The following is a 25,458-nucleotide window of genomic DNA, read 5'->3' as shown; positions in this document are numbered from 1 at the left end:
TTCATTATGTTTATATCGGATATAGGCTACAAAAGAAAAGCACATGAAGATTTCCATATTTTTTATCGTTTATTTAGGCCATGTTTTTGACCAAATCAGCAAGACAACATTCATGCTGGTTCTCAAGTTGTCCAACAACAGTCAAAGTGGTTAACGATATTTGTCAGATAGAGCCAGGGCCACTCTTGCAAGGAACTTGTCCATGGCCATATGTGCTTCAGGTGTGAAGTCGTCAGGGAAGAGCATGGCAATCACCACAAGAATACAGTGGGACAGGGTCTGTGAAAAACAAAGTTGAACTGTCAAGCAGTTTTAAGCAAAAGCGAATCTTCCTTTAAAATGCACTGCAAGTTTATCCGGAGTCAAACTCAATAGTATGTTTACCTTGAAGTTAGCAGGATCGACTCTCAGTTGAAAGGCATGCAGCTCGCTGAGGGTGAGCAGTCCGCCGAAAAGATCGTCGATTTTCTCAACAGCCAGGCCAAGTCCTCCAATGACTTTCTTTCCATGGTTCCTCACGGGAGCAGAGCCGGGTGTCAGGTCGCTCCAGTGAGAGAAGTAGGTCTTGGTCTGAGGATAAACAACGAACAATCTGCAAAATGGTTAATACAATTTAGACAAAGTTTTTGAAAACATACACTATTCCATTCTATTTAGAGAAAGACTCAGATTGGCCTATGACTTACCTGGACAAAGCCTCATTGCCAATTTCTGCACCTTTTGGTGCAATCTTAGCCCAGAGGGCCCTCACGGTGTCTTTGTCTTTAGCAGAGAGGCTCATGTTGAGTGAACAGATCTGCAGGGTATAAGCTGATTTGTCCATCGGAATTTCGGCCGTCTTTTAAAGGGGCTGAAGCTGAGTGGGCACACCCAAGATAATGCGTAATTACGTGTCAGGTTGATATTTTGCCAGGAAACGTTGACTTTTTTTATTTAAGGAGAACATGACCAAGGTCGCATACACACAAAATGATATCAGAGCCGGGCGGGTTTAGATCCCAATCACCCAACGTTTGCATCTTCAATAAAAACCCACCACCAAATGTGAGTTTAATTCTTGTCTCTAAGGATTGCTTTAATGCTGTTTCGATTACTAATTTAGTTATTTGTGAATTAGATGGATGACCCGAATTGACTCATGTAACAGCAATAGTTTTTCCACGATAATATATAATTGCTGCTAATCAATTATTTTATATTTTTTTCAAGTACACTACAAAGTCATCAAAGTTTAAAATGTTTCACGTATATTAAGAAAGACCAAAAAGGGAACCTGAAAACATTGTTTTTTTGTGTAGAATATTCAGCTTTAATTTTTCTGAATTGATTTATAAATCGCACATTTCATTTATTGGGTCTGGATTAAAATAGATAAAACAGCCACACCCTTTTCAAACAGGGCTTGGATGGACATATTTGTAAATAAACGGGCCAATCTTCTTGATTCTGAGTGCTACGTAAATGAGAGTGTGTGAAGGGAGATAAGGTAGAGGCGTTTAGAATATGCGCGTGCATGAGATACAACCAACAGCTGAGATCACATCACAGCAATCAATTATTTCACGTTGACAATTTTGTGGGTTCATGTTACAGAAAAAAGAGAAACATCTTAAACAATTAATCCACGATCAACTCTGAAGTCAAAAGTCTAACATTTTTATATTTAAAAGCTTTTTTTCGTTATAGCCTATATTTCAGAGTTAATCAATGCAAAGAGAAAATATATGTAAGGAAATGTAAAATTCGCTCTTAACTTTAACATTCACGTTTGGGACTCTTCCTAATTCTCCTGCAAATCCATGAATGTTTGTCTTTGCTTTTTGAGGGTAGGCTTTACATTTCTTTGCATTTTCTTTATTCGTGAAAAGACACGTTGTTCATTAAACAATGTGTTTTTACATCTAGATCAAACTATGTCAAATCTCTAGAAAAATACATACGTCACATTAATAGCTACATCTTTTGTGCCCCGCCCATGAAACATTTGAACCATTCAGGTGAGCCCTATATTCTGGCGTTGTAACCCGATTATATAAATACTGTCGTCAGAAGAAGAAAAGTATGATTCTTATTCCTAAAGAAGAAAAAGACCATAAACTGACAACATGGTTGTGTGGACCGAGCAGGAGCGTGCCTTCATCAAGGAGATTTTTAGCAAGCTTAATTATGAGGAGGCTGGTCCCAAAGCATTGAGCAGGTATTGTCTTAAAAGTCTAATGTCCATGTTATTTTTTATATTTTTCCGTATATTTGTACATAATTATGTGCTCTCATTTGATTTTAAGGGTCTTGATTGTCTATCCTTGGACTCAGCGGTACTTCGGCAGTTTTGGAAACTTGTACAATGCAGAGGCCATCATTAACAATCCTAAGGTCGCTGCTCACGGCAAGGTTGTGCTTCACGGACTTGACAGAGCCGTGAAGAACATGGACGACATCAAGAACACCTACAAAGAACTGAGCGTGCTGCACTCCGAGAAACTCAACGTGGATCCTGACAACTTCAGGGTAAGCAAAGCACACAGTCAAAAGTGGAGTTGCTCCCATCACATTTTCGAATGTACGTGTCGATTTAGTCGAATTTAATTCACATTTTAACCTGATTACATTTAGTCAATATTGATGATAATAAAAACTCTGCCAAAATAGGTCACGAGTAGAATATAATAATGAACCCAAAGCGTTGGTTGAAGTTAACCTTGAAAATATTCGTATACATATCGGAAACAACCAAGCATTTTAGAGTGTACAGTACATGCATATAAATACAGACACAATTTAACATTACAGCTTACATTATTTCTGATCCTGTTTTTCAGCTGTTGGCCGATTGCCTGACTATCGTGATAGCCGCCAGCATGGGTACCTCCTTCACACCTGAGAAGCAAGCTGCCTTGCAGAAGTTCCTAGCTGTTGTTGTCTCTGCTCTGTGCAGACAGTACCATTAAGACCTCTAGAAATATGGACAAACTTTGTCCTCGTCTTGTGTCTTGTCTCTAAAATAATAAAGAGTACTTGATGTGCAACTGTGTGTCACGTGTTTCGACTATATATGGTTAGAAATCATATCGGGAATTCGTTGAATGTCTCTATTTATAAAAGGTTCTACATTTTGAGGGAATGAAATTACAATGTGTCTTAGTACAAAAAGATCCGTATTTATCAAACGTGCGCCACGGTTCTTACACACCAATAAGTAATCATTGGTGATTAATCCACATGTTTCAGCCCCATGCTCGTTCATTTGCATTCGGAAACGCCCCCAGTGAACCGTATGTGGACGAAATTTTAAACCATATGTCCCTTTAAAAAATCACGTGAAAGTACTCAATAAGTAAAAAAACATAAATATTATAATAAAAAAACGAATGAATAAATATGTAAATAAATACTGATTTAGTTTATTTTGACGTCCGATTAAATGGTTCACAAACGATTTCTAAAACTATATCCCTAATTGTGATTTATTTGCTAATAAATAATACGTTTAAGTGAAGGTGAAGGTTAAATTACTGGTTGAATGTTTTGTAAAGCCTTTGCACTTTTATCATTAGGAAGCAGCGGAAGTTTGAAGCCTTCAGGTTGTGATGATATGATATGACCACTTCCTTTCCTTTTCTGACAAGAGTTAAATAAGTATCTCTAATATTTGCAACAAAGGGCTATCGATAATACAAATGCAGACATGAACTCACTGAATGCAACAATGTGTTGATGATTTCAGCACAATGGATAGGGACAAGGTTTCAGCACTTAACTATGGACAGCATCACACCTATATAGTCTATAAAGCACGTCACTGATCAAAGAAACTCACTGGCTGTTTTATTCATATATGTATTCACCGCACATTAGCAATGTTCCACTAAGAACGAGCATTTGAGCACCAATTTCACTACGTCAAAGTAATCGAGTAAGACCATATTGTACGTTTATTCATCAGTTTGTTTATTTAAAAATGTACTGTAGCTCAGTGGTAAGAGCATTGCGTTAACAACGCAAGGTTGTGGGTTGGATCCCAGGGGATTGCAGATACCTATGTAAAATAAATGTTAATGTAAAAATGACATGTATGCATTCCTTAATCTAGCTTGTTTGCTACACTGCCTTGTTCTTGGAACGTATCAGTGAGCTACAGACGATATGGGCTCTTGAACTGCATTTAGTGTGCATTGGCAAACCGCCCAACAGAGGGCGCTGTAAGAGAGGCTTTCAATAAAGGTTTATTGCTTCATGTTCTTTATTACGTATGCCATGGCATTACATTCAAATAATAAACAAAGAGTTGATGACACTTCTGAGGTCTTCATCGGAATTTCTCTGCCAAAACTGCTGAGAAAGCCGAAAGAAACTTGTCGATCGCCGCGTGCGCAACCGGAGTGAAGTTATCACCCATATTGCAAGCTAGCGTCACAAGAATGCAGTAATTGAAAAGCTGGAAACAAAAGTGACAGGTTAACGCTTAGGGCTAAATAATGAACATGTAACAGTGTTTTGGTTACGCTGACACTGCATCAGTTAATGTAGCCTAACTGGCAGTCAGCATTAATAATGAATTACATATGAAGTAAACTCGTGATATGCAAGTGTCACCTTAAAGTTCGTGGGGTGTATTCTTAATTGATACGCGTGAAACCTGCTGAGATGTGCCAGCGTAGTGGGAAGTGTCGTAATGTTTCTGGCGCCTTCAGCTAAAGCCTGGATGATTTTCTTCCCGTGGCAGCGTAAATGCTGTGATCTGGGACTGATGTCTAGATGATTGAAGTATGTCTTTGTTTTAGGGAACGCTGTGAACATCCTGTAAACCGATGAATAACGGAGAAAACACAAACACGTTGAGGTTTGGGCAGAACGCAATCTCCTCCCACTGCCACTGTGGCTGTGCTTGCACTGAACAGCTGCCAAATATGACAAAACCATCAATCAAGACTTTGATATACAATATCAGAAAATTCAAACGACGAACTATCAAGGATCCACCAAAGAGCCTACTGTAAGTCCGACTTTATATTTTTTGAGCATTTTTCAAAATGGTAACTTTTCAGCACCAGACGTTTAACAATGTATTAGTTCAGCAGAAAAATGTGAGATTAAAGGTTAAAAACTTTTCAAAATGAAACTTTAAATGAGTACAAATGTTGCTTTATTGGCTATAGACCTATAATGGTTTAGTAAATTGAATCATACCTTAAAAGAGCTTCAGATCCAATATCTTCCGCAACTGGAAGCATTTTTCCCAGATATGTACAATAAGCTCTTTTTCTGTATTTGAGAGCATTGTAAGACGTCGTGACCCAAATGCAGTATCTTATATACCTGTGATTATCCCAAAACTTGTTACCCGAACAAAACGCAACTTAAATTGTTATGTGCGGTTTCTGGACCGTTGCATGCAGTTTCGATCACATATTACGCATGAAATAAAATTATACGCACCACAACTCGTTACAAAATTACTCAAATGAAAGAAAATAGTTATGAGTTGCTGCCGGTCGCTGTCTTCGACTCACAGGCGATCCGGAGTTAATCACGTGAGAGTCGATACTGCGCAATAGTCTGCAGAGGCAGCAAATTCTCTGCGTCAAACACATCCTACTGCCAACAATTCATGGACATTTATGCCACAGTTTCCAAACATTACTTTTTCCATTATTTGTCCAACTGTTGAGATCTGATCAACATTACGACTTTCTATTACATAAAGGAAGAAAAATGAGACAGACTAAATCCAAAAGAACTACGGCGCTCCAAGAAGCTTGAGGAAACACCTGTTTCCTTAGCACGAGACAGGGTGTGGTAGGCTACATACACTTTGCGTCTTTAACGAGACGATTGCAAAACAACAAAAACATATATTTTGAAGGTTATGACATCACACGAGAACTACGAGAATGCCATTCATCTGATGACCAATTGGCAAGGCTGTCTTTGCTGAAACCCCCATGACGTGTCTGATTGCTGGTGGTGCTCCGGGGGCATAACACAATCGACCCTAGAGCATTCACGCTGCGGCTGTAATGTCGATTATTAATTTATTGAAATTGTGTCACTCCCTCTTTTTATAGAGGTGATATATCTGGCACGTGTCTGAACCCTGCTCGAGCTTTTGGCCCTGCAGTGATGACTAACTACTGGACTTATCACTGGGTGTACTGGGTCGGTCCACTCACAGGAGGTGTGGTGGCTGCTGCTCTCGTACGGTCAGTTTGCATTGTTTCTGTCAAAATGTAAATTCACAAATGTTTTTTCTTGTCATTCTAGCAGCATTTTTGTTACTTTACTGTTTCAACAGGCTTCTGCTTGGAGATGAGAAGATGGGAGTGATTCTAAACTAATAGGATAATTTTTACGTGCAAAATTCCTCTTTCCATGAGGTCATCTGTAGTTTTAAAGGTCCTTAATATTTATTTTGAAACTGTAAGTCATAGAGTCAATTCTTGTTTTTTTGATACTCCATTAAGACTGATGTCACCCATAGCCAACCAACATTTTTTTCTTATTTCGTTTTCTGCAAACCAAAACAAACCCATTTATGAATGTAAACTTGTGAGGCAGCCCAAAGCAGATTTCGTTTTGTTGACAGAATTGATGATTTTTTATTAGTAAATAAGTAATTTTTATACTTTTTATTAAGTTTGCATTGTAATTCAAATTTAGGAAATGTAACCTGTTCATCAACCCCCAAACTCTTAGATCGTCTCCTTTAATCTATATTTTGTAACATAAAACTAAATTCACGTAGAAGGAATTATGTGTCTGAGCATTCAGAAGACTTAATTTTGTGGAATTCTGTCTGCAGACTGTTTTTATTTTTTTGCTCTGAGTTTACATCGCTAAAATGGTCATTTTGAGAATTCTTAATGTTCCATGGTGTTATAGTATCGCCTATTAATAATTCGGGTAAAATGATATATATTCATTATATCGGATATAGGCTACAAAAGAAAAGCACATGAAGATTTCCATATTTTTGATCGTTTATTTAGGCCATGTTTTTGACCAAATCAGCAAGACAACATTCATGCTGGTTCTCAAGTTGTCCAACAACAGTCAAAGTGGTTAACGATATTTGTCAGATAGAGCCAGGGCCACTCTTGCAAGGAACTTGTCCATGGCCATATGTGCTTCAGGTGTGAAGTCGTCAGGGAAGAGCATGGCAATCACCACAAGAATACAGTGGGACAGGGTCTGTGAAAAACAAAGTTGAACTGTCAAGCAGTCTTAAGCAAAAGCGAATCTGACTTTAAAATGCACTGCAAGTTTATCCGGAGTCAAACTAAATAGTATGTTTACCTTGAAGTTAGCAGGATCGACTCTCAGTTGAAAGGCATGCAGCTCGCTGAGGGTGAGCAGTCCGCCGAAAAGATCGTCGATTTTCTCAACAGCCAGGCCAAGTCCTCCAATGACTTTCTTTCCATGGTTCCTCACGGGAGCAGAGCCGGGTGTCAGGTCACTCCAGTGAGAGAAGTAGGTCTTGGTCTGAGGATAAACCACGAACAATCTGCAAAATGGTTAATACAATTTAGACAAAGTTTTTGAAAACATACACTATTCCATTCTATTTAGAGAAAGACTCACAGATTGGCCTATGACTTACCTGGACAAAGCCTCATTGCCAATTTCTGCACCTTTTGGTGCAATCTTAGCCCAGAGGGCCCTCACGGTGTCTTTGTCTTTAGCAGAGAGGCTCATGTTGAGTGAACAGATCTGCAGGGTATAAGCTGATTTGTCCATCGGAATTTTGGCCGTCTTTTAAAGTGGCTGAAGCTGAGTGGGCACACCCAAGATAATGCGTAATTACGTGTCAGGTTGATATTTTGCCAGGAAACGTTGACTTTTTTTATTTAAGGAGAACGTGACCAAGGTCGCATACACACAAAATGATATCAGAGCCGGGCGGGTTTAGATCCCAATCACCCAACGTTTGCATCTTCAATAAAAACCCACCACCAAATGTGAGTTTAATTCTTGTCTCTAAGGATTGCTTTAATGCTGTTTCGATTACTAATTTAGTTATTTGTGAATTAGATGGATGACCCGAATTGACTCATGTAACAGCAATAGTCTTTCCACGATAAATATAATTGCTGCTAATCAATTATTTTATATTTTTTTCAAGTACACCACAAAGTCATCAAAGTTTAAAATGTTTCACGTATATTAATAAAGACCAAAAAGGGAAACTGAAAACATTGTTTTTTTGTGTAGAATATTCAGCTTTAATTTTTCTGAATTGATTTATAAATCGCACATTTCATTTATTGGGTCTGGATTAAAATAGATAAAACAGCCACACCCTTTTCAAACAGGGCTTGGATGGACATATTTGTAAATAAACGGGCCAATCTTCTTGATTCTGAGTGCTACGTAAATGAGAGTGTGTGAAGGGAGATAAGGTAGAGGCGTTTAGAATATGCGCGTGCATGAGATACAACCAACAGCTGAGATCACATCACAGCAATCAATTATTTCACGTTGACAATTATGTGGGTTCATGTTACAGAAAAAAAGAGAAACATCTTAAACAATTAATCCACGATCAACTCTGAAGTCAAATTGTCTAACATTTTTATATTTAAATTCGTTATAGCGAATTCGTTATATTTTTTTCGTTATAGCCTATATTTCAGAGTTAATCAATGCAAAGAGAAAATATATGTAAGGAAATGTAAAATTCGCTCTTAACTTTAACATTCACGTTTGGGACTCTTCCTAATTCTCCTGCAAATCCATGAATGTTTGTCTTTGCTTTTTGAGGGTAGGCTTTACATTTCTTTGCATTTTCTTTATTCGTGAAAAGACACGTTGTTCATTAAACAATGTGTTTTTACATCTAGATCAAACTATGTCAAACCTCTAGAAAAATACATACGTCACATTAATAGCTACATCTTTTGTGCCCCGCCCATGAAACATTTGAACCATTCAGGTGAGCCCTATATTCTGGCGTTGTAACCCGATTATATAAATACTGTCGTCAGAAGAAGAAAAGTATGATTCTTATTCCTAAAGAAGAAAAAGACCATAAACTGACAACATGGTTGTGTGGACCGAGCAGGAGCGTGCCTTCATCAAAGAGATTTTTAGCAAGCTTAATTATGAGGAGGCTGGTCCCAAAGCATTGAGCAGGTATTGTCTTTGAAGACTAATGTCCATGTTATTTTTTATATTTTTCCGTATATTTGTACATAATTATGTGCTCTCATTTGATTTTAAGGGTCTTGATTGTCTATCCTTGGACTCAGCGGTACTTCGGCAGTTTTGGAAACTTGTACAATGCAGAGGCCATCATTAACAATCCTAAGGTCGCTGCTCACGGCAAGGTCGTGCTTCACGGACTTGACAGAGCCGTGAAGAACATGGACGACATCAAGAACACATACAAAGAACTGAGCGTGCTGCACTCCGAGAAACTCAACGTGGATCCTGACAACTTCAGGGTAAGCAAAGCACACAGTCAATAGTTGCTTGCCAAATGTGCTCCCATCACATTTTCGAATGTACGTGTCGATTTAGTCGAATTTAATTCACATTTTAACCTGATTACATTTAGTCAATATTGATGATAATAAAAACTCTGCCAAAATAGGTCACGAGTAGAATATAATAATAAACCCAAAGCGTTGGTTGAAGTTAACCTTGAAAATATTCGTATACATATTGGAAACAACCAAGCATTTTAGAGTGTACAGTACATGCATACAAATACAGACACAATTTAACATTACAGCTTACATTATTTCTGATCCTGTTTTCCAGCTGTTGGCCGATTGCCTGACCATCGTGATAGCCGCCAGCATGGGTACCTCCTTCACACCTGAGAAGCAAGCTGCCTTGCAGAAGTTCCTAGCTGTTGTTGTCTCTGCTCTGTGCAGACAGTACCATTAAGACCTCTACATATGGACAAACTTTGTCCTCGTCTTGTGTCTTGTCTCTAAAATAATAAAGAGTACTTGATGTGCAACTGTGTGTCATGTGTTTCGACTATATATGGTTAGAAATCATATCGGGAATTCGTTGAATGTCTCAATTTATAAAAGGTTCTACATTTTGAGGGAATGAAATTACAATGTGTCTTAGTACAAAAAGATCAGTTTTTATCAAACGTGCGCCACGGTTCTTACACACCAATAAGTAATCACTGGTGATTAATCCACATGTTTCAGCCCCATGCGCGTTCATTTGCATTCGGAAACGCCCCCAGTGAACCGTATGTGGACGAAATTTTAAACCATATGTCCCTTTAAAAAATCACGTGAAAGTACTCAATAAGTAAAAAAACATAAATATTATAATAAAAAAACGAATGAATAAATATGTAAATAAATACTGATTTAGATTATTTTGACGTCCGATTAAATGGTTCACAAACGATTTCTAAAACTATATCTCTAATTGTGATTTATTTGCTAATAAATAATACGTTTAAGTGAAGGTGAAGGTTAAATTACGGGTTGAATGTTTTGTAAAGCCTTTGCACTTTTATCATTAGGAAGCAGCGGAAGTTTGAAGCCTTCAGGTTGTGATGATATAATATGACCACTTCCTTTCCTTTTCTGACAAGAGTTAAATAAGTATCTCTAATATTTGCAACAAAGGGCTATCGACAGTGGCGGCGCCAGGGGGGGTCTTGGGGGGTCTCAATACCCTTCCAAAAAACGCCTTGACCCCCCATTAGACCCCCCACCCCTTCCTGATTAAAAAATATTTGATATATATTAAAATATATATCCGGGATAAAGATTTAAAAATCGTTCTCTTCAAACTACGCAGAACAATAATAATTAATAATTTAATCGACATATAAAAAAATATAAACATCAGAATCAATGCGACGCCCTATGAACGTTGCTGCCGCTGCGTCTTGCGTCATTGCGTTCAAGGCGCTGTCGCGCGACCGCAAGAGCTGCTACGCACTTTTCTTGAAGCTAAAAATGGATCGTTTTGTCATACCTAAAAAAGGGCGGAAGAGACAGGTGAGCAGATGGAAAGAAATGGCGCCTCATCGAGCGCTACAGCGGGCACAGATGGTGGGAATCCTGACGGCGGAGAGGATTTAACTGGGGATTTAATCCATTGCCCAGCCGAGAAACCAAGACAGCCTCAATTTAAATCATACACGTTTAGTTCGTTTGGATTGTAAATATGTTTTCTGTCATGGGTGTGGCAAACGCCGCCGCTACCACGCGCTGTTATGGAAAGCCAACAGGGTCAGAAAACGCGTGCTTTTAATCGCCGTATTAATATTGAAACGCCGATTTCTTAACGCCGCCAGGCGTTAAATAAACGCCGCTTGACGCTAAACTAACGTCACACGCCGCCACGCGTTTAAATAACGCCGCACGCCGATTGGCGTTAAGTTAACGTCACACGTCACTCAAAATGCAAACGTAATAGCTCATTTGCATAGCCCGTCCTTTTCTAGGTTGTGGGCTCTACGGCAAGTCGGAGCATCCAGTTTTGCAAAAGCGCAGGTCAAAGGGATTGATTTAAAATAAAGTCAGGAGTTCAATTCATTCTTATTATGTCTACAGAACCTAATCATCATTTTAGAAGACGCCTATCTGCAATAAGGGATCGCATAAATTCACAACTTGATTGTTTGTTGGAAGCATCACCAGAGCATGGAGAACAAAGTATTGTAGACAGGTAACATTAATAGCTAATTATAACGTCAGAAATGTATTGTTCATTTTTTAATACCAAGATTTTCCCCTAAAGTATTAAACATCATTCACTGCAGTCAAATTAACCATTAACTTGCCGTAGAGCCCGCAACCTAGAAAAGGACGGGCTATGCAAATGAGCTATTACGTTTGCATTTTGAGTGACGTGTGACGTTAACTTAACGCCAAGTTAAGTGCTGAGGCGACACCAAAATAGCATAATGAAAAACATTTTTTCAAATCTAATATTATTTAATTAGGCTATAGAAAAATGATTAGGCGGGCACATTTTAGCCATGTATATGTAAAAAAACACGGCCGAACAATCCCATATCACCACCACCCGCCCATGTACGGTCCGCACGGCAGCGCCGGTTGATGGCGCGTCCGCCTGACGCAGTGTGACAGACGGTAGTCTAGACAACTTATTTGGAAATGGCCCCGAAAAGACATTAGGAGTCAGGATCAGAGAAAAGAAAGAAGAAGAAACTGCGAGATGATGACCGTGCATCACATGCAGGTATGTCCATGTTTAATTAACTTAAATTCGGGAAATGTGGATGTGCTGCTACTAATTCTGTTTACTGAAGAAAAGTTTGCACTTTCAAATGTGTAGTGTGTGTTGGCTATTCTACATATGTTTGACAAAGTCAGCAAAGCTGTGAAGATTTTACTTTCTCTATTTAGTGTTCCTAGGTTTTATACTGCGATGCTGCTATTGTGTTATTGGTATTGAGTTATATGTTTGGTAATAAAAAGTTAAACTGGCAAATTTCAGGGTGGGGGGAGGCATCATAATGGAATTATGCTCAGGGCACCAATATGACTAGCAGCGGCACTGGGTGTGGATATGGCAATTAAAGTTCGAGCATATTGTTTGCAAACTACAATTGATTAATTAATTAAAAACAAAGTAGTTGATATGCTGTGTTGTTTTATTTGTTTATAGCATTAATATGCAGTTATTACCCGTGTCCACTGTATTTTCTGTTGGTTTTCATGAGACCCCCCTTTAAATGACCAGGACCCCCCATTGACCCCCCAAACAAAATTGTCTGGAGCCGCTACTGGCTATCGATAATACAAATGCAGACATGAACTCACTGAATGCAACAATGTGTTGATGATTTCAGCACAATGGAGAGGGACAAGGTTTCAGCACTTAACTATGGACAGCATCACACCTATATAGTCTATAAAGCACGTCACTGATAAAAAAAACTCACTGGCTGTTTTATTCATATATGTATTCACCGCACATTAAGCAATGTTCCACTACTAACGAGCATTTGAGCACCAATTTCACTACGTCAAAGTAATCGAGTAAGACCACATTGTACGTTTATTCATCAGTTTGTTTATTTAAAAATGTACTGTAGCTCAGTGGTAAGAGCATTGCGTTAACAACGCAAGGTTGTGGGTTGGATCCCAGGGGATTGCAGATACCTTTGTAAAATAAATGTTAATGTAAATGAAAAAATGAAATGTATGCATTCCTTAATCTAGCTTGTTTGCTACACTGCCTTGTTCTTGGAACGTATCAGTGAGCTACAGACGATATAGGCTCTTGAACTGCATTTAGTGTGCATTGGCAAACCGCCCAACAGAGGGCGCTGTAAGAGAGGCTTTCAATAAAGGTTTATTGCTTCATGTTCTTTATTACGTATGCCATGGCATTACATTCAAATAATAAACAAAGAGTTGATGACACTTCTGAGGTCTTCATCGGAATTTCTCTGCCAAAACTGCTGAGAAAGCCGAAAGAAACTTGTCGATCGCCGCGTGCGCAACCGGAGTGAAGTTATCACCCATATTGCAAGCTAGCGTCACAAGAATGCAGTGATTGAAAAGCTGGAAACAAAAGTGACAGGTTAACGCTTAGGGCTAAATAATGAACATGTAACAGTGTTTTGGTGACGCTGACACTGCATCAGTTAAGGTATAGCCTAACTGGCAGTCAGCATTAATAATGAATTACATATGAAGTAAACTCGTGATATGCAAGTGTCACCTTAAAGTTCGTGGGGTGTATTCTTAATTGATACGCGTGAAACCTGCTGAGATGTGCCAGAGTAGTGGGAAGTGTCGTAATGTTTCTGGCGCCTTCAGCTAAAGCCTGGATGATTTTCTTCCCGTGGCAGCGTAAATGCTGTGATCTGGGACTGATGTCTAGATGATTGAAGTATGTCTTTGTTTTAGGGAACGCTGTGAACATCCTGTAAACCGATGAATAACGGAGAAAACACAAACACGTTGAGGTTTGGGCAGAACGCAATCTCCTCCCTCTGCCACTGTGGCTGTGCTTGCGTAACACTGAACAGCTGCCAAATATGACAAAACCATCAATCAAGACTTTGATATACAATATCAGAAAATTCAAACGACGACCTATCAAGGATCCACCAAAGAGCCTACTGTAAGTCCGACTTTATATTTTTTGAGCATTTTTCAAAATGGTAACTTTTCAGCACCAGAAGTTTAACAATGTATTAGTTCAGCAGAAAAATGTGAGATTAAAGAGGAAGAACTTTTCAAAATGAAACTTTAAATGCGTACAAATGTTGCTTTATTGGCTATAGACCTATAATGGTTTAGTAAATTGAATCATACCTTAAAAGAGCTTCAGATCCAATATCTTCCGCAACTGGAAGCATTTTTTCCCAGATATGTACAATAAGCTCTTTTTCTGTATTTGAGAGCATTGTAAGACGTCGTGACCCAAATGCAGTATCTTATATACCTGTGATTATCCCAAAACTTGTTACCTGAACAAAACGCAACTTAAATTGTTATGTGCGGTTTCTGGACCGTTTTTGCATGCAGTTTCGATCACATATTACGCATGAAATAAAATAATACGCACCACAACTCGTTACAAAATTATTCAAATGAAAGAAAATAGTTATGAGTTTCTGCCGGTCGCTGTCTTTGACTCACAGGCGATCCGGAGTTAATCACGTGAGAGTCGATACTGCGCAATAGTCTGCAGAGGCAGCAAATTCTCTGCGTCAAACACATCCTACTGCCAACAATTCATGGACATTTATGCCACAGTATCTTGTCATTACACACAATATATAATGCAGATTTATATTACATATATTATAACATAACATCTATTAATTTAGCAATGCTTGGATTAACAGAACCAGTAAATTTATACGTTTTTGCTATTTTTGTCAAAGTAGTTTTTATACTTTATATAGACTATAAAAAACTATATATATACTTTACAAAAGTCTCAGGAACATTGCTATTTTCACCCGCCCCCCAAAAATGTTTTATTTTATCTTTTGCTGTACGTCAGTAATATCAGTTTCCAAATATTATAATTTTGCTATTATTTTTCCAACTCCACATTGAGCTCTGCTCTTACCAACATTACGACTATTACATAAAGCAAGAGAAATGAGACAGACTAAATCAAAAAGAACTGAAATAGCTTTAAGAATGAGCCTTTGTGGAACAGAAAGGTTCTATGCATATTTTGAAGCTTGTTTAAATAGACCCAAAAATGGTTCTTATGTTGCATCTCTTGAAATACTTTCACAATGGGATGAAAGTTCTAGGAGGTTTTTGATATTAAATATCCGTGGCTCTTCTTCTGGCTATGGGTTGGACACGTCTGTGAAAGGGAGGGGTCATTGCGTTGGTCTGATAATGATAGCTGTCCTTATCAGTGGCTCAAACTGGGGCTTTAAAATGGGTGGGAGCTGAATGAGCGCATGATCACATATCTCATTACTGCCCCGCCCTCCTGCTGACATATATCATACAGCTCTGCTTCAAGATGAGCAGGAACATACTAATGACTCAGCCAAATCAAAAAAAGGCCACCTCTTCAATATATGTTTAAAATCATTTTATTTGTCTGGTTGAACATACTGATAAAACGGAGCTGAAAAGCACTTTAAGTCATTTTGGATAAAAGTGTCTGCCAAATGTATAAACTGGAGTTTTTAAACACTTATTTACACTTTCGTTACAGAACTAGGTTTAGAGTCACTTGACTGAGTCACTTGACTGTTGTCACACGTCCCAAATGCTGTTGTCATTTAATGGATTTATTTAATTGTATACATTAAAAGTTCAAACTTGTTATAAAATATATTAAATGCTAAATGCAAAAAAACGGATGTAACAGGGATGTAAGCAATGATTTTATAGCATAATGTCATGTAGTTAAATAATTTAATTAATTTGCATGGTTAATTGATATATATATTTTTCTAGAAATTAAGCCTTGTGCAAATTGGCTCAAAACATAAGAGGCGCAAATTAAGAGTGTATGAAACCGAATGTCTAATGAATGGCAAACGTCAAACTGACTTTACCACGATGGTCACTGTGGTTCTACCCTGGTCCTCACAATTCGTGTACTGAAGTTAACTTTTGATGTTTTAGTGATATGTGCCAAACAGGAAAATGTTATATGGTAGGCTAATAATTTTCAAAATCCTACTGTATAGTTTTACTAGTCAACTGGTCTATTGTTTTAATTTGAAAGCATTCCCACCTTTCTAAATGTTACCTATAATTATTTTTATAGTAGCAGCTTTGCAGCTATGTGTCTTTACATAACTGGTTTAAAACCATTTTCGGGTGAATATACTTACAAGTATAAAATGTACTTATAAGGTCAATTTACATTTTAACTTTTTGTTATCTTAAGCACCCTTTTCAAGGAGCCTTTTGCGAAACAGAAAGGTTCGTTGTTCACTGTGTTCTCTATAGGGTTCGGTCCCACGATGCAGATGATGCATCAACAATTCTAAGTGAGCTACAGGAACACTTTTATGAAATGTTTTGTGACAGTTTCAACCCATACGTTTTGAACTTATTGTCATGATTCCGCTATCATGTCATGTTTATTCTTGGTCTTGCAGCGGAGTCATGGCATAGCCTTAGGTTTGGTGTGAGAAATACATGGCTTTGTTTTGATTCTGACTTGCCATGTGCTTTCTCGTGTCTCGTCAGTGTTTCCCGCCATCTCGTTTCCTCGTTAACCTTCCCTGAGTGTTTCAGTACCCGCACCTGACCCTTGTCAATTATCCTAAAGCCTCCTCGTGTCTATAGTCCTGTGCTCGTTCGTTGTACTTGTATGCTGTTCTTGTTACCCCTGTAGATGATTCCTGCCCTGTGGTGTGTTACAAGTTCATGGTCCTGTACTTTATTTCCAAGTTCCTTGTTTGGTTGTTTTTGCCCCCTTGAGGGAAGTGTTTTTTTTCAGTTTTTGAGAGTTAGTTTGGTTAGTGTTTTCCCCATTGAGGGTGTTTGTTTTGTATTTATTTATTAAAGTCTTGTTAACCCCTTCATCCGTGTCTGCCTGCACTTGGGTTCTTCCACCACGTCCATCCCTCCACGTTCACACTTATATAAAAAATAGAGGTCTATAGGATGGATGTGGGGAGTTTTTCCATTATTTTTACCATTAAATGTAGTTTAATTTAATATATAATTAATTTAGTCTTCCTATCATATGTTGCATAAATGTGTTCATATAACTAATTAAGTTTCAGTCGGAAATGATTTGATTTGAAAGTAGTCTTTAAAGTAATTGTGTTACATGCTAACACAAATGTTTGTGTTGCCATCTCTCCACTAGATGGCACCAGAAACCGAAAGCTAACTCCTCACTTGCAACATAAGAAACAATTGTCATGCAATGTGACTTCATGAAAAAAATAACTTATCCTTTGAATGGCATTTTATGTGTGCTCATATTTTCAATAATGCACGTAAAAAATGTACCTAGAAATATTCAGTAAATTTGGGCTTTTCTAAAGTTTGTAATAATCTGTTAATAAGCTATGCCCTTATTTGAATATGTTATTTTATTTGAATCTTGTTAATAACATGCAATAACTACACATTTCATTAGTATTTACTGGAAAATAGATCTAGGAAATTAATAACAGTAATTGGGTGTTAATTTCACATATAAACTGAATCATATATAAATAATTATTCCTGGCAATAATTTTATTTTATTTTATCGTACGCAAATATAATCTGACATGGATGGACATGGTGATAAATCATGTATACATCTTTTAACATATCTATTTGCTCACCTTTTAGACCATGTAATGTCCCATATCCAGTGGATGCCCCCATGAGGGCCTTTAAACATTTATCAGTCCATCACAGATCATTCTCCTCTTCTGTTTTTCATAACAAGAAGCATGTGTGGAGATTCTGCATGTTGCAAAGGAAACATGTGGTCTAAGCATCTCAATCCAATGACATTTGTTGTAGAACCTTGAACTTCCATGTCCAGCCAATCAGTGTGCAGAAAGCCTGCTGAGAGTTTCCTGTGCAGTGAGCTAATTCTACCCTTATGGATTTGTAATCCTGTTCCTTTGATTTTTTTAAAATCTTTTTTACTGTGCATTCCAATTAATGTCAATGAAACTGCAGTTGTTTTTTAAAATTAAGTAATAACAATAATAACCAAAACAAAAAAATATATAGCTGACTACAATAAAACACAATACAAAAATAACATACAAAGTTTAGATTTTTCACAAACTAACTCTTTATTTTAAACATAAAACATAGTTGACCTGCACATTGCAATAACTCCTAATATTTTTAAACAGTTTATCAATGGCAAGTTGTCACACATTTTCACTCCACTGAATATTTTGACTTGTTTAGTTTTTAAATGCCAAATTATGATTTGGCACACATCACTAAAACATCAAAACCATACAAAAAAGCTACAGAACATACCAACATTATTGCTAAAAAATATAGATTATGCAACCATTTACAGGATTAAGTTCTTAAATTCAGAATGATTCACTGACCTTCAGTTTTTTTCTTTTTCTTTTTTATCGTTCCACTCACAAAGTTCTATGAATGTTCATTTGCTTTTAGCTATGCATTGTAAGCACACCACACAAAAGGGGAGGGATTTTGGATTTCCTGCACGTAGTTGAGTCAACATGGTCGATTAGGGGCTGAAAGAAAGCAACCGAACAGAGCTTTTCAAATAAATGAACAATCTCATTGAACAGACTTTAGAGTCACCAAGAGTGTAAGTGTTAAAAATTGTGGCTTAAAAAGCACTGAATTAGGAGAAATAAAACTATAAGTCTTATAAAATAACATCAATTTGCCTTAATAAGAACATTTTATTTATGTTGTTTTTTGTAAAAGATTTAATTTGGCATTTTGAGATACATACAGTATACAGTATATACATACACACACACACAAATATAAAATTCATCATGTGTGTTGAGATTGTATACACAGTGTAGACAAGCAACTGTTTTCTTCAAATTGTCCAGCCTGTCTAGAATGCTGATGGATGACTTCAATAACGAATGCCGAAAGTCACCAGAGATCTGGAACATCTCCCTTGAACTACATGTCAGTGTATATTAAAGAGACAAGGAGCAGATTTACTGCCTGCACTGCTGTTTAGATAAAAACATCGGCAGCCGACTGCATCTCTCTCCCCCTGAACAGAAAAAGATCTTGTTTCCCGCTGTTCTTATATGTTAACAGTCAGTCATTTATAATGCTTTTACAAGAGATCTTCCTTCTTTTGCTTTTGCTAAGTTGCAAATCTTAATTGAGTTACTCTTGTTAGTAAAAGCAAACAATAGCCTACACTGTTTATTGATATACGGTGCATCTGGAAAGTATTTACAGCGCTTCACTTTTTCCACATTTTGTCATGTTACAGCTTTATTCCAAAATGGATTCAATTCATTATTTTCCTAAAAATTCTACAAACAACACCCCATAATGACAACGTTTGAAATCTTTTGCAAATTTATAAAAATAAAAAAGCACATGTACATACGTAAGTATTCACAGCCTTTGCCATGACACCTAAAATTGAGCTCCGGTGCATCCTGTTTCCAATGATCTTCCTCGAGATGTTTCTACAACTTGATTGGAGTCCACCTGTGGTAAATTCTGTGGTAACCTGTCTATAACAGTGCATGTCAGAGCACAAACCAACCCATGAAGTCCAAGGAATTGTCTGTAGACCGCCAAGATAGGATTGCACTGAGGCACAGATCTAGGGAAGGGTACAGAAAAATGTCTGCAGCATTGAAGGTCCCAATAAGCACAGTGGCATCCATCATCCGTAAATGGAAGAAGTTTGGAGCCATCAGGATTCTTCCTAGAGCTTACCGCCCGGTCAAACTGAGTGATCGGAAGAAGGGCCTTAGTCAGCAATGTACAGAGACATCCTCGACGAAAACCTGCTCCAGAGCGCTCTGGGCCGAAGGTTCATCTTCCAACAGGACAATGACCCTTAGCACACAGCCAAGATAACAAAGGAGTGGATACAGTACAACTCCGTGAATGTCCTTGAGTGGCCCAGAGAGACCAGATTCAACATCTCTTGAGAGATCTAAAAATGGCTGTGCACCGACGCTCCCCATCCAACCTGATGGCGCTTGAGAGATCTTGCAAAGACGAAAGGGAAAATCTTCCCCAAAATAGGTGTGACAAGCTTGTAGCATCTTACTCAAAAAAAAGACTTGAGGCTGTTGAGCAAAGGCTGTGAATACTAATGTACATGTGCTTTTTTATTTTTAACAAATTTGCAAAGATTTCAGGCAAACGTCTTTCACATTGTTATTGTTTAAAGAATTGAGGAAAATAATGAATTGAATCCATTTTGGAATAAGGCTGTAACATGACAAAATGTGGAAAAAGTGAAGCGCTGTAAATACTTTCCAAATGCACTGTGTATATATGTTAAAATGTATATACATACAGTTATGTAGATGAGCAAGGCTCCAAAAGGTCTTAGGGTCAGGCTTTCCCAAGATGCATGGGCATGTCATCAGGAGAAAGACTACTGTAAACTAGGACTCCCTTTTTGCCCCTATAAACTAGAAAGCCAGTGGGAAACATGAGAGAGGCAGAGCTTCCAGTCCCCTGCTTTCTTTTGATGAGCTGCCAGCTGTGCTTCCTGTGCAGGGCCTCTGCCAGAGAACAGGAGCCTTTGAAGGGATCATGGTGTGTAGGTGGGCAACAGGCACAGACAAGAAGCTTGCAGTGTGTGTGTGGGAGAGAGAGAGATTTATTTCACGTTAATTTATTTTTTTCATATTGGTTAGCATTTTCACACTATTAAAACTACTAAAACTCAACTAAAAACTGTATTCTGAACGATGTGTATTCATCCACACACAGGCTTGCTAACTAGTGCACAAGTAAACAAAATGAATAAGTAAATATAAGGCCACAACACAACGGAATAAAGCCACAACACAACGGAAAATATTGTGACTCGATTCCGTTGTTTTGTGGCTTTATTCCGTTGTGTTGTGGCTTTATTCCGTTTTGTTGTAGCTTGATTGCGTTTTGTTGTGAACTTATATTTGCTTTTAAAATGTCGTTTTGCTGTGCACTAGTGGGCTACCGAAGAGGGCTAACCCATCTAACACAACTAATAATATTTAAAACAATGAATTTATGAAAATTAAATTAATAACCAGTAAATTATTCGGCTTAAACCACATTAACATTTAATCATTTAGCAGATGCTTTATCCTAAGCCACTTACAAATAAGAGAGATTTTAACATTTTGTCATATATATCTGAAAATTGTAAATACCAGTTGAGATTTCAGACCACCGCACAGTTAATCTGAGCTCTGTTACGGTTGTAAATGAATCCAACACATATGTTAGCATTTTTACAAAGACCATGGATAATACATTTTCTAAACATGCAATCATTGCAAGGATAATTGCAGTCAGCCATCACATGGTGTATTGGGGATTACACAATTCATCCAATGGAACCACGAGTTTATAATGTGTACGGAAAGTAGAAAAGCTGGGATCTTAATCATAGAAGTGTGTTGTCGTGAAATATATTCTTTTTTTTGCATTATGTGATTCAGTGAACACTCATCCCATTAAAACAGCTAATAATATTTGAATTCTTTATCTGTGTCAAACATATATTAATTTATCTGACTGTCTTAATCTGACTGTCTTTTGAAAAATGACAGAATTACTGTATGTACAGTATGGTCAACAAAAATGTGTAGTAGCTGTATTTTATTAATGTGCACTTTAGTGTTTCAAAGGGGTCTATCTTGAGCTGGGATTAACTCCTGAGATCCATCTCACCCTGAGATTCTGGTTCACAGGGTCAACAGTCCGACGCTAAAACACTTCCTCTACTCAATTTACACAAACCTCACTTCATATATGCCACATGTCACCAGTGGGAAGTCCTGGTCTAGGCAGACACTATTTCACAACCTGAATGGGGAAGGTGTTGGGAACCGGGTGAGTTATTGCATATCGCTGACTCTTTCCCTCTTTTAATAACTAAATAAAACCAAATGAATAAATCATTGACAAAATAAAAATGGATTATAAAATACCAAAATCAGGCCATGTAGTTCTCTGCAGCATCTTTCATTCCTCAAAGGTCCTTCAATTTGTGGTCTCACGTTAATGAACAAAGAGTAGATGGTTTATGAAACATAATTTCGGTTCACCTGAGGTACTCTTAGTTTAACAGTGTTTAAGCCTCCAGCTGTTTTTATCTGCTTTTTAACGATTTTTTAACCTTTTTTTTTCAACAAACTGAATATTTCTGAGTGTTAAGTTCACGTTATTCATTCAGTGTGGCATATAAACAAAATCAAGATGATGTGAAATTGGCCAGTGATGTCTATAAATCGGGTCCATTAAAAAAGAGAGGCCCATTACACCATGTCTGTGTGTAAACACGCAGTAGCTACAGTGCATAAGCTACAAAGTCAAAAATGCACATAGGCTTCAGAGAGGGAAGGTCAGGGTGTAATGTCTTCCATATGCTGATAGAGTTAATGCCATCTTTCTTCTCTTTTTACAGTACCTGCATTCCTTCATCAAAACAGAGCTCTAAATCTCTGCCAGTACCTCACGAACATGGATTAATGAACTGCAAAGATGATCTTAAGATTTCTGTTGCTTTCCTCCATGTAGCAAATGTGCCCTTATATGCGTCTGGACTGCATATCTCATTTGTTCTGCTTTCAGCGGCGAGCTGGTTTTGTTGCCCGAACAGTAATATCAGCATGAGAATTCAAAACTCCCCACACCTCACAACACATCAGGCACAATATTGAATGAAAAGAAAGTTCATCCAAACATTACAATTATGTCATCACTTATGTCTTCATTAACTCAACCACAAGTTTCTTTGTTCTGATGAACACAATGAGCACTTTTCCACCATCGCGGCCAAACTTTCTAATCACAGTCTGAAACGGTTACAGTTATGTTTCCATGTGAGCCGGGTTCGACACGGCACGATTACAAACTGTTCTCGGCTCGGTATTTTCGGAATCGTGCTAATGAATGTATCTTGTGTTACAAAGGCAGCGTGTGTTTGTGTTTACCTTCTAAAAATGTCAGTTATCAGCCTTGCAGTAGAAATTAAACATTTGACATACCGGCTGGCATTATTCAGCACGGAGTGGAACGCTTCGGCACGATGGTGGAAAAGCGCTCGGTGAAAGATATTTGGAAGAATGCTTATAACCAAACAGTTCTTTGCAACCACCATAGAAAGAAAAATATCAATGGTAGTCAAAAGTGCCCAAGAACTGTTTGTCTTTCTACACTTTTAACAACAAAAAAAATCCTATCATGGTGGTCGTCCTATGGTAGTTGTTCAATAGAAACGAAAGCTGGCATTAACCTCATGTAAACTTCTACAAATGTAAAAAATATTAAATAAAAAGCTTTAATTCATTGTAAATATTAAATATGAAGTAAAATATGTAAAATGTTAAACATGGTCACTGGGCATATATTAACATTATAAATTTGAGATGTAAAATATTTATAAAACTTTCACTATTTATTTTAGACATATATTGCAAAGTATAAATGCAAATATTAAACAGTTGTTTTTAAAAGTATTTGTACCGTGTCCATGAACATATATTATATACATGCATAGATCTTTCCAAATGTTTATATTTACATAAATATGATATATGGATTATATTGATTTCATTTGGCAGTCTCCAAATAATCAGTGATTTTGAGAATTAGGATACGACTACGACCATAAATAAAGTTATCTGCAAAATATGTCAATGAAAACGCAAGCCTAAAATTTGGGCCATGTATTGGAAAATCCCAGGCGGACGTTTGTCCATCCTGCAGGAGGAATGCTGTTAGTTTTCAGGAAGAGGAAGAGGATGCATCCACATGCATGTCTCGTGCTTCAGGGACAACGTTACTTGGTTTATATGGAGGTTTTTTGTGCCTTGTATACAGTGTTGGGCATGCTACTCTGAAAAAGTTATAATTATTAGTTACAAATTACGTATACAATAGTGTATTAGATAACAAATGTTGTACAAATGTTTCCTCCGAAAAGTATTTAATTACTTATTACTAATAACTTTCTATATCCTATATCAACCTTGATTAGTTAAGTGATTTAAGGATAGACATTAAAGTTAGACTTTGAATTTTGATGTCAATTCCACTGTAGCACACACATATATTACACACAGTATTTCGTTTATTTACATCAGAAGTAACTGTAATTAAATTACAGAAAAAGTATGTGTTTAAAGGAAAAGTAATTAAATTACAGTAACAAATTACTCAGCAACTAGTTGCACCCAACACTGCTTGTATGTCTCTGACAAAGCAAACCTTAAAACCGGGTCTGGTATATTCTCAGATTAGTTTTCCTGTAACACTGTCACTCAACCTCGCATTGTCTAAATCATTGTGATTTCCTGTTGGATAATTGCTTTCTTTTTCCTATAACTCAACACTAGCTATATTATTATCCCATTTAGTTAATTTTAGAAGGCACAAATCCCATTTTGGTTACACAGATACTGTATCCAAATACAGTGAATAAACAGAGCTAAATCTCTTTTCTGAAAAGCCCTTATGCGAATTAGGCAAACTGCAGGATCCATAGATGAGGGATCCGATTTGACATCTCATTACAGTGACGTTTTGTCCACGCCGCACAAAACATCTCTTGGCACCACGACCTGCCAGATTGAGTTGCTTTAACTTTCCTCATATCACCACATTCTGCTGTGATTTGCAAGGATGAGACAATAGGAGAAAACTGACCTACAGATATAAACATTAAGTGAATGGAACAAGTTGCATATTACGAGTGTTGGAAAAGGCAGGGAATCACTGGAAGGAGTCTAGTATTTTATATTTTTAAACTACAGATGCAGAAAATGGCACTATGTTTATATAGGATATGTTCATAGTGTTTTAAGGCCATTTCATGGATTAAAAGTGGAAATCTTCCTCTACGTTCTGAGGTGGGATTCCATCCCCCTTTAAATTGACCCCAGGATACCCCCCCATTCCAGGCCTTATCTCTACCTACTGTACAGCACAACACACTTTCATCTGTAGGGATATGCACCATTTTCACCTTGCACTTTATCTAAAACAAATATTTCACCGCAAATCCAACTTTGTCATGCACAAGAGTATATTAGGAATTAATTATATTGGATGTTAAAATTGAAATACGATCACTGCAATGGAGAAAATATCCCATTGTCAATAGACAGCCACAAAACGTCACTCCTGCCTCAAGGCAATGCATGGCCGTTTAATGCACTTGTGTTTCTTGACAAAACTGATGCACACTCTGGTTTCCGCATCCTTTGTGGTTAAGTGTGTAAAGAATAGAAAAAGTCACGGGTGGGCGTTTGTTACGCCCATGGGCGCCGCTGATTGGCTATCTCACCTTCTCATCTCGACAGTCTCCGCCCACTTCACTTCATTCTATTGAGTGTGGGTG

At 37.6% G+C, this 25,458-nt stretch overlaps 4 protein-coding genes, 1 long non-coding RNA gene and 2 pseudogenes across 7 annotated transcripts; 3 read left to right on the top strand and 4 right to left on the bottom strand.

The window, feature by feature from the left end:
- Positions 1-14: 14 nt before the first annotated feature.
- LOC306905249 (hemoglobin subunit alpha-1-like) lies at positions 15-961 on the bottom strand (annotated as a pseudogene). The gene is made up of 2 exons: positions 385-961; positions 15-279 (listed from the first exon to the last, which is right to left on the bottom strand). The product of its transcript is annotated as a hemoglobin subunit alpha-1-like (transcript).
- LOC306905248 (hemoglobin subunit beta-like) lies at positions 905-3,024 on the top strand. The gene is made up of 3 exons (XM_079475718.1): positions 905-2,197; positions 2,286-2,508; positions 2,820-3,024. Exons 1-3 carry the CDS (start codon positions 2,106-2,108, stop codon positions 2,946-2,948), a joined length of 444 nt encoding a protein of 147 aa, XP_079331844.1. The 5' UTR covers positions 905-2,105; the 3' UTR covers positions 2,949-3,024.
- A 1,282-nt stretch (positions 3,025-4,306) lies between these two features.
- On the bottom strand, positions 4,307-5,278 carry LOC306905251 (hemoglobin subunit alpha-D-like; the record flags this gene model as incomplete). The annotated part of the gene is given in 4 exon segments (XM_079475720.1): positions 4,307-4,435; positions 4,594-4,798; positions 5,188-5,233; positions 5,236-5,278. Coding segments are annotated over 4 exon segments (423 nt in total).
- A 1,647-nt stretch (positions 5,279-6,925) lies between these two features.
- LOC306905719 (hemoglobin subunit alpha-1-like) lies at positions 6,926-10,500 on the bottom strand (annotated as a pseudogene). Its single transcript has 3 exons — positions 9,736-10,500; positions 7,294-7,767; positions 6,926-7,188 (listed from the first exon to the last, which is right to left on the bottom strand). The product of its transcript is annotated as a hemoglobin subunit alpha-1-like (transcript).
- Positions 8,394-9,962, top strand: LOC306905720 (hemoglobin subunit beta-like). The gene is made up of 3 exons (XM_079476556.1): positions 8,394-9,129; positions 9,218-9,440; positions 9,760-9,962. The coding sequence occupies exons 1-3, from the start codon at positions 9,038-9,040 to the stop codon at positions 9,886-9,888; spliced, it is 444 nt and encodes a 147-aa protein (XP_079332682.1). The 5' UTR covers positions 8,394-9,037; the 3' UTR covers positions 9,889-9,962.
- Positions 10,501-13,388: 2,888 nt separating the features above from the next.
- On the bottom strand, positions 13,389-14,493 carry hbae4 (hemoglobin alpha embryonic-4; the record flags this gene model as incomplete). Its single annotated transcript, XM_079475911.1, has 3 exons — positions 14,277-14,493; positions 13,678-13,987; positions 13,389-13,517 (listed from the first exon to the last, which is right to left on the bottom strand). Exons 1-3 carry the CDS (start codon positions 14,366-14,368, stop codon positions 13,389-13,391), a joined length of 531 nt encoding a protein of 176 aa, XP_079332037.1. The 5' UTR covers positions 14,369-14,493.
- On the top strand, positions 13,902-23,568 carry LOC306905353. The gene is made up of 3 exons (XR_013787725.1): positions 13,902-14,082; positions 21,806-21,947; positions 22,522-23,568. It is a non-coding gene; the product is annotated as an uncharacterized lncRNA (long non-coding RNA).
- Positions 23,569-25,458: the final 1,890 nt, after the last annotated feature.

This window comes from Barbatula barbatula (genome assembly GCF_947034865.1).
Source record: "Barbatula barbatula genome assembly, chromosome: 16".
Taxonomy (NCBI): domain Eukaryota; kingdom Metazoa; phylum Chordata; class Actinopteri; order Cypriniformes; family Nemacheilidae; genus Barbatula; species Barbatula barbatula.
The sequence above is the reverse complement of the archived record's forward strand: the minus strand, read 5'-3'. Positions and strand labels throughout refer to the sequence as shown.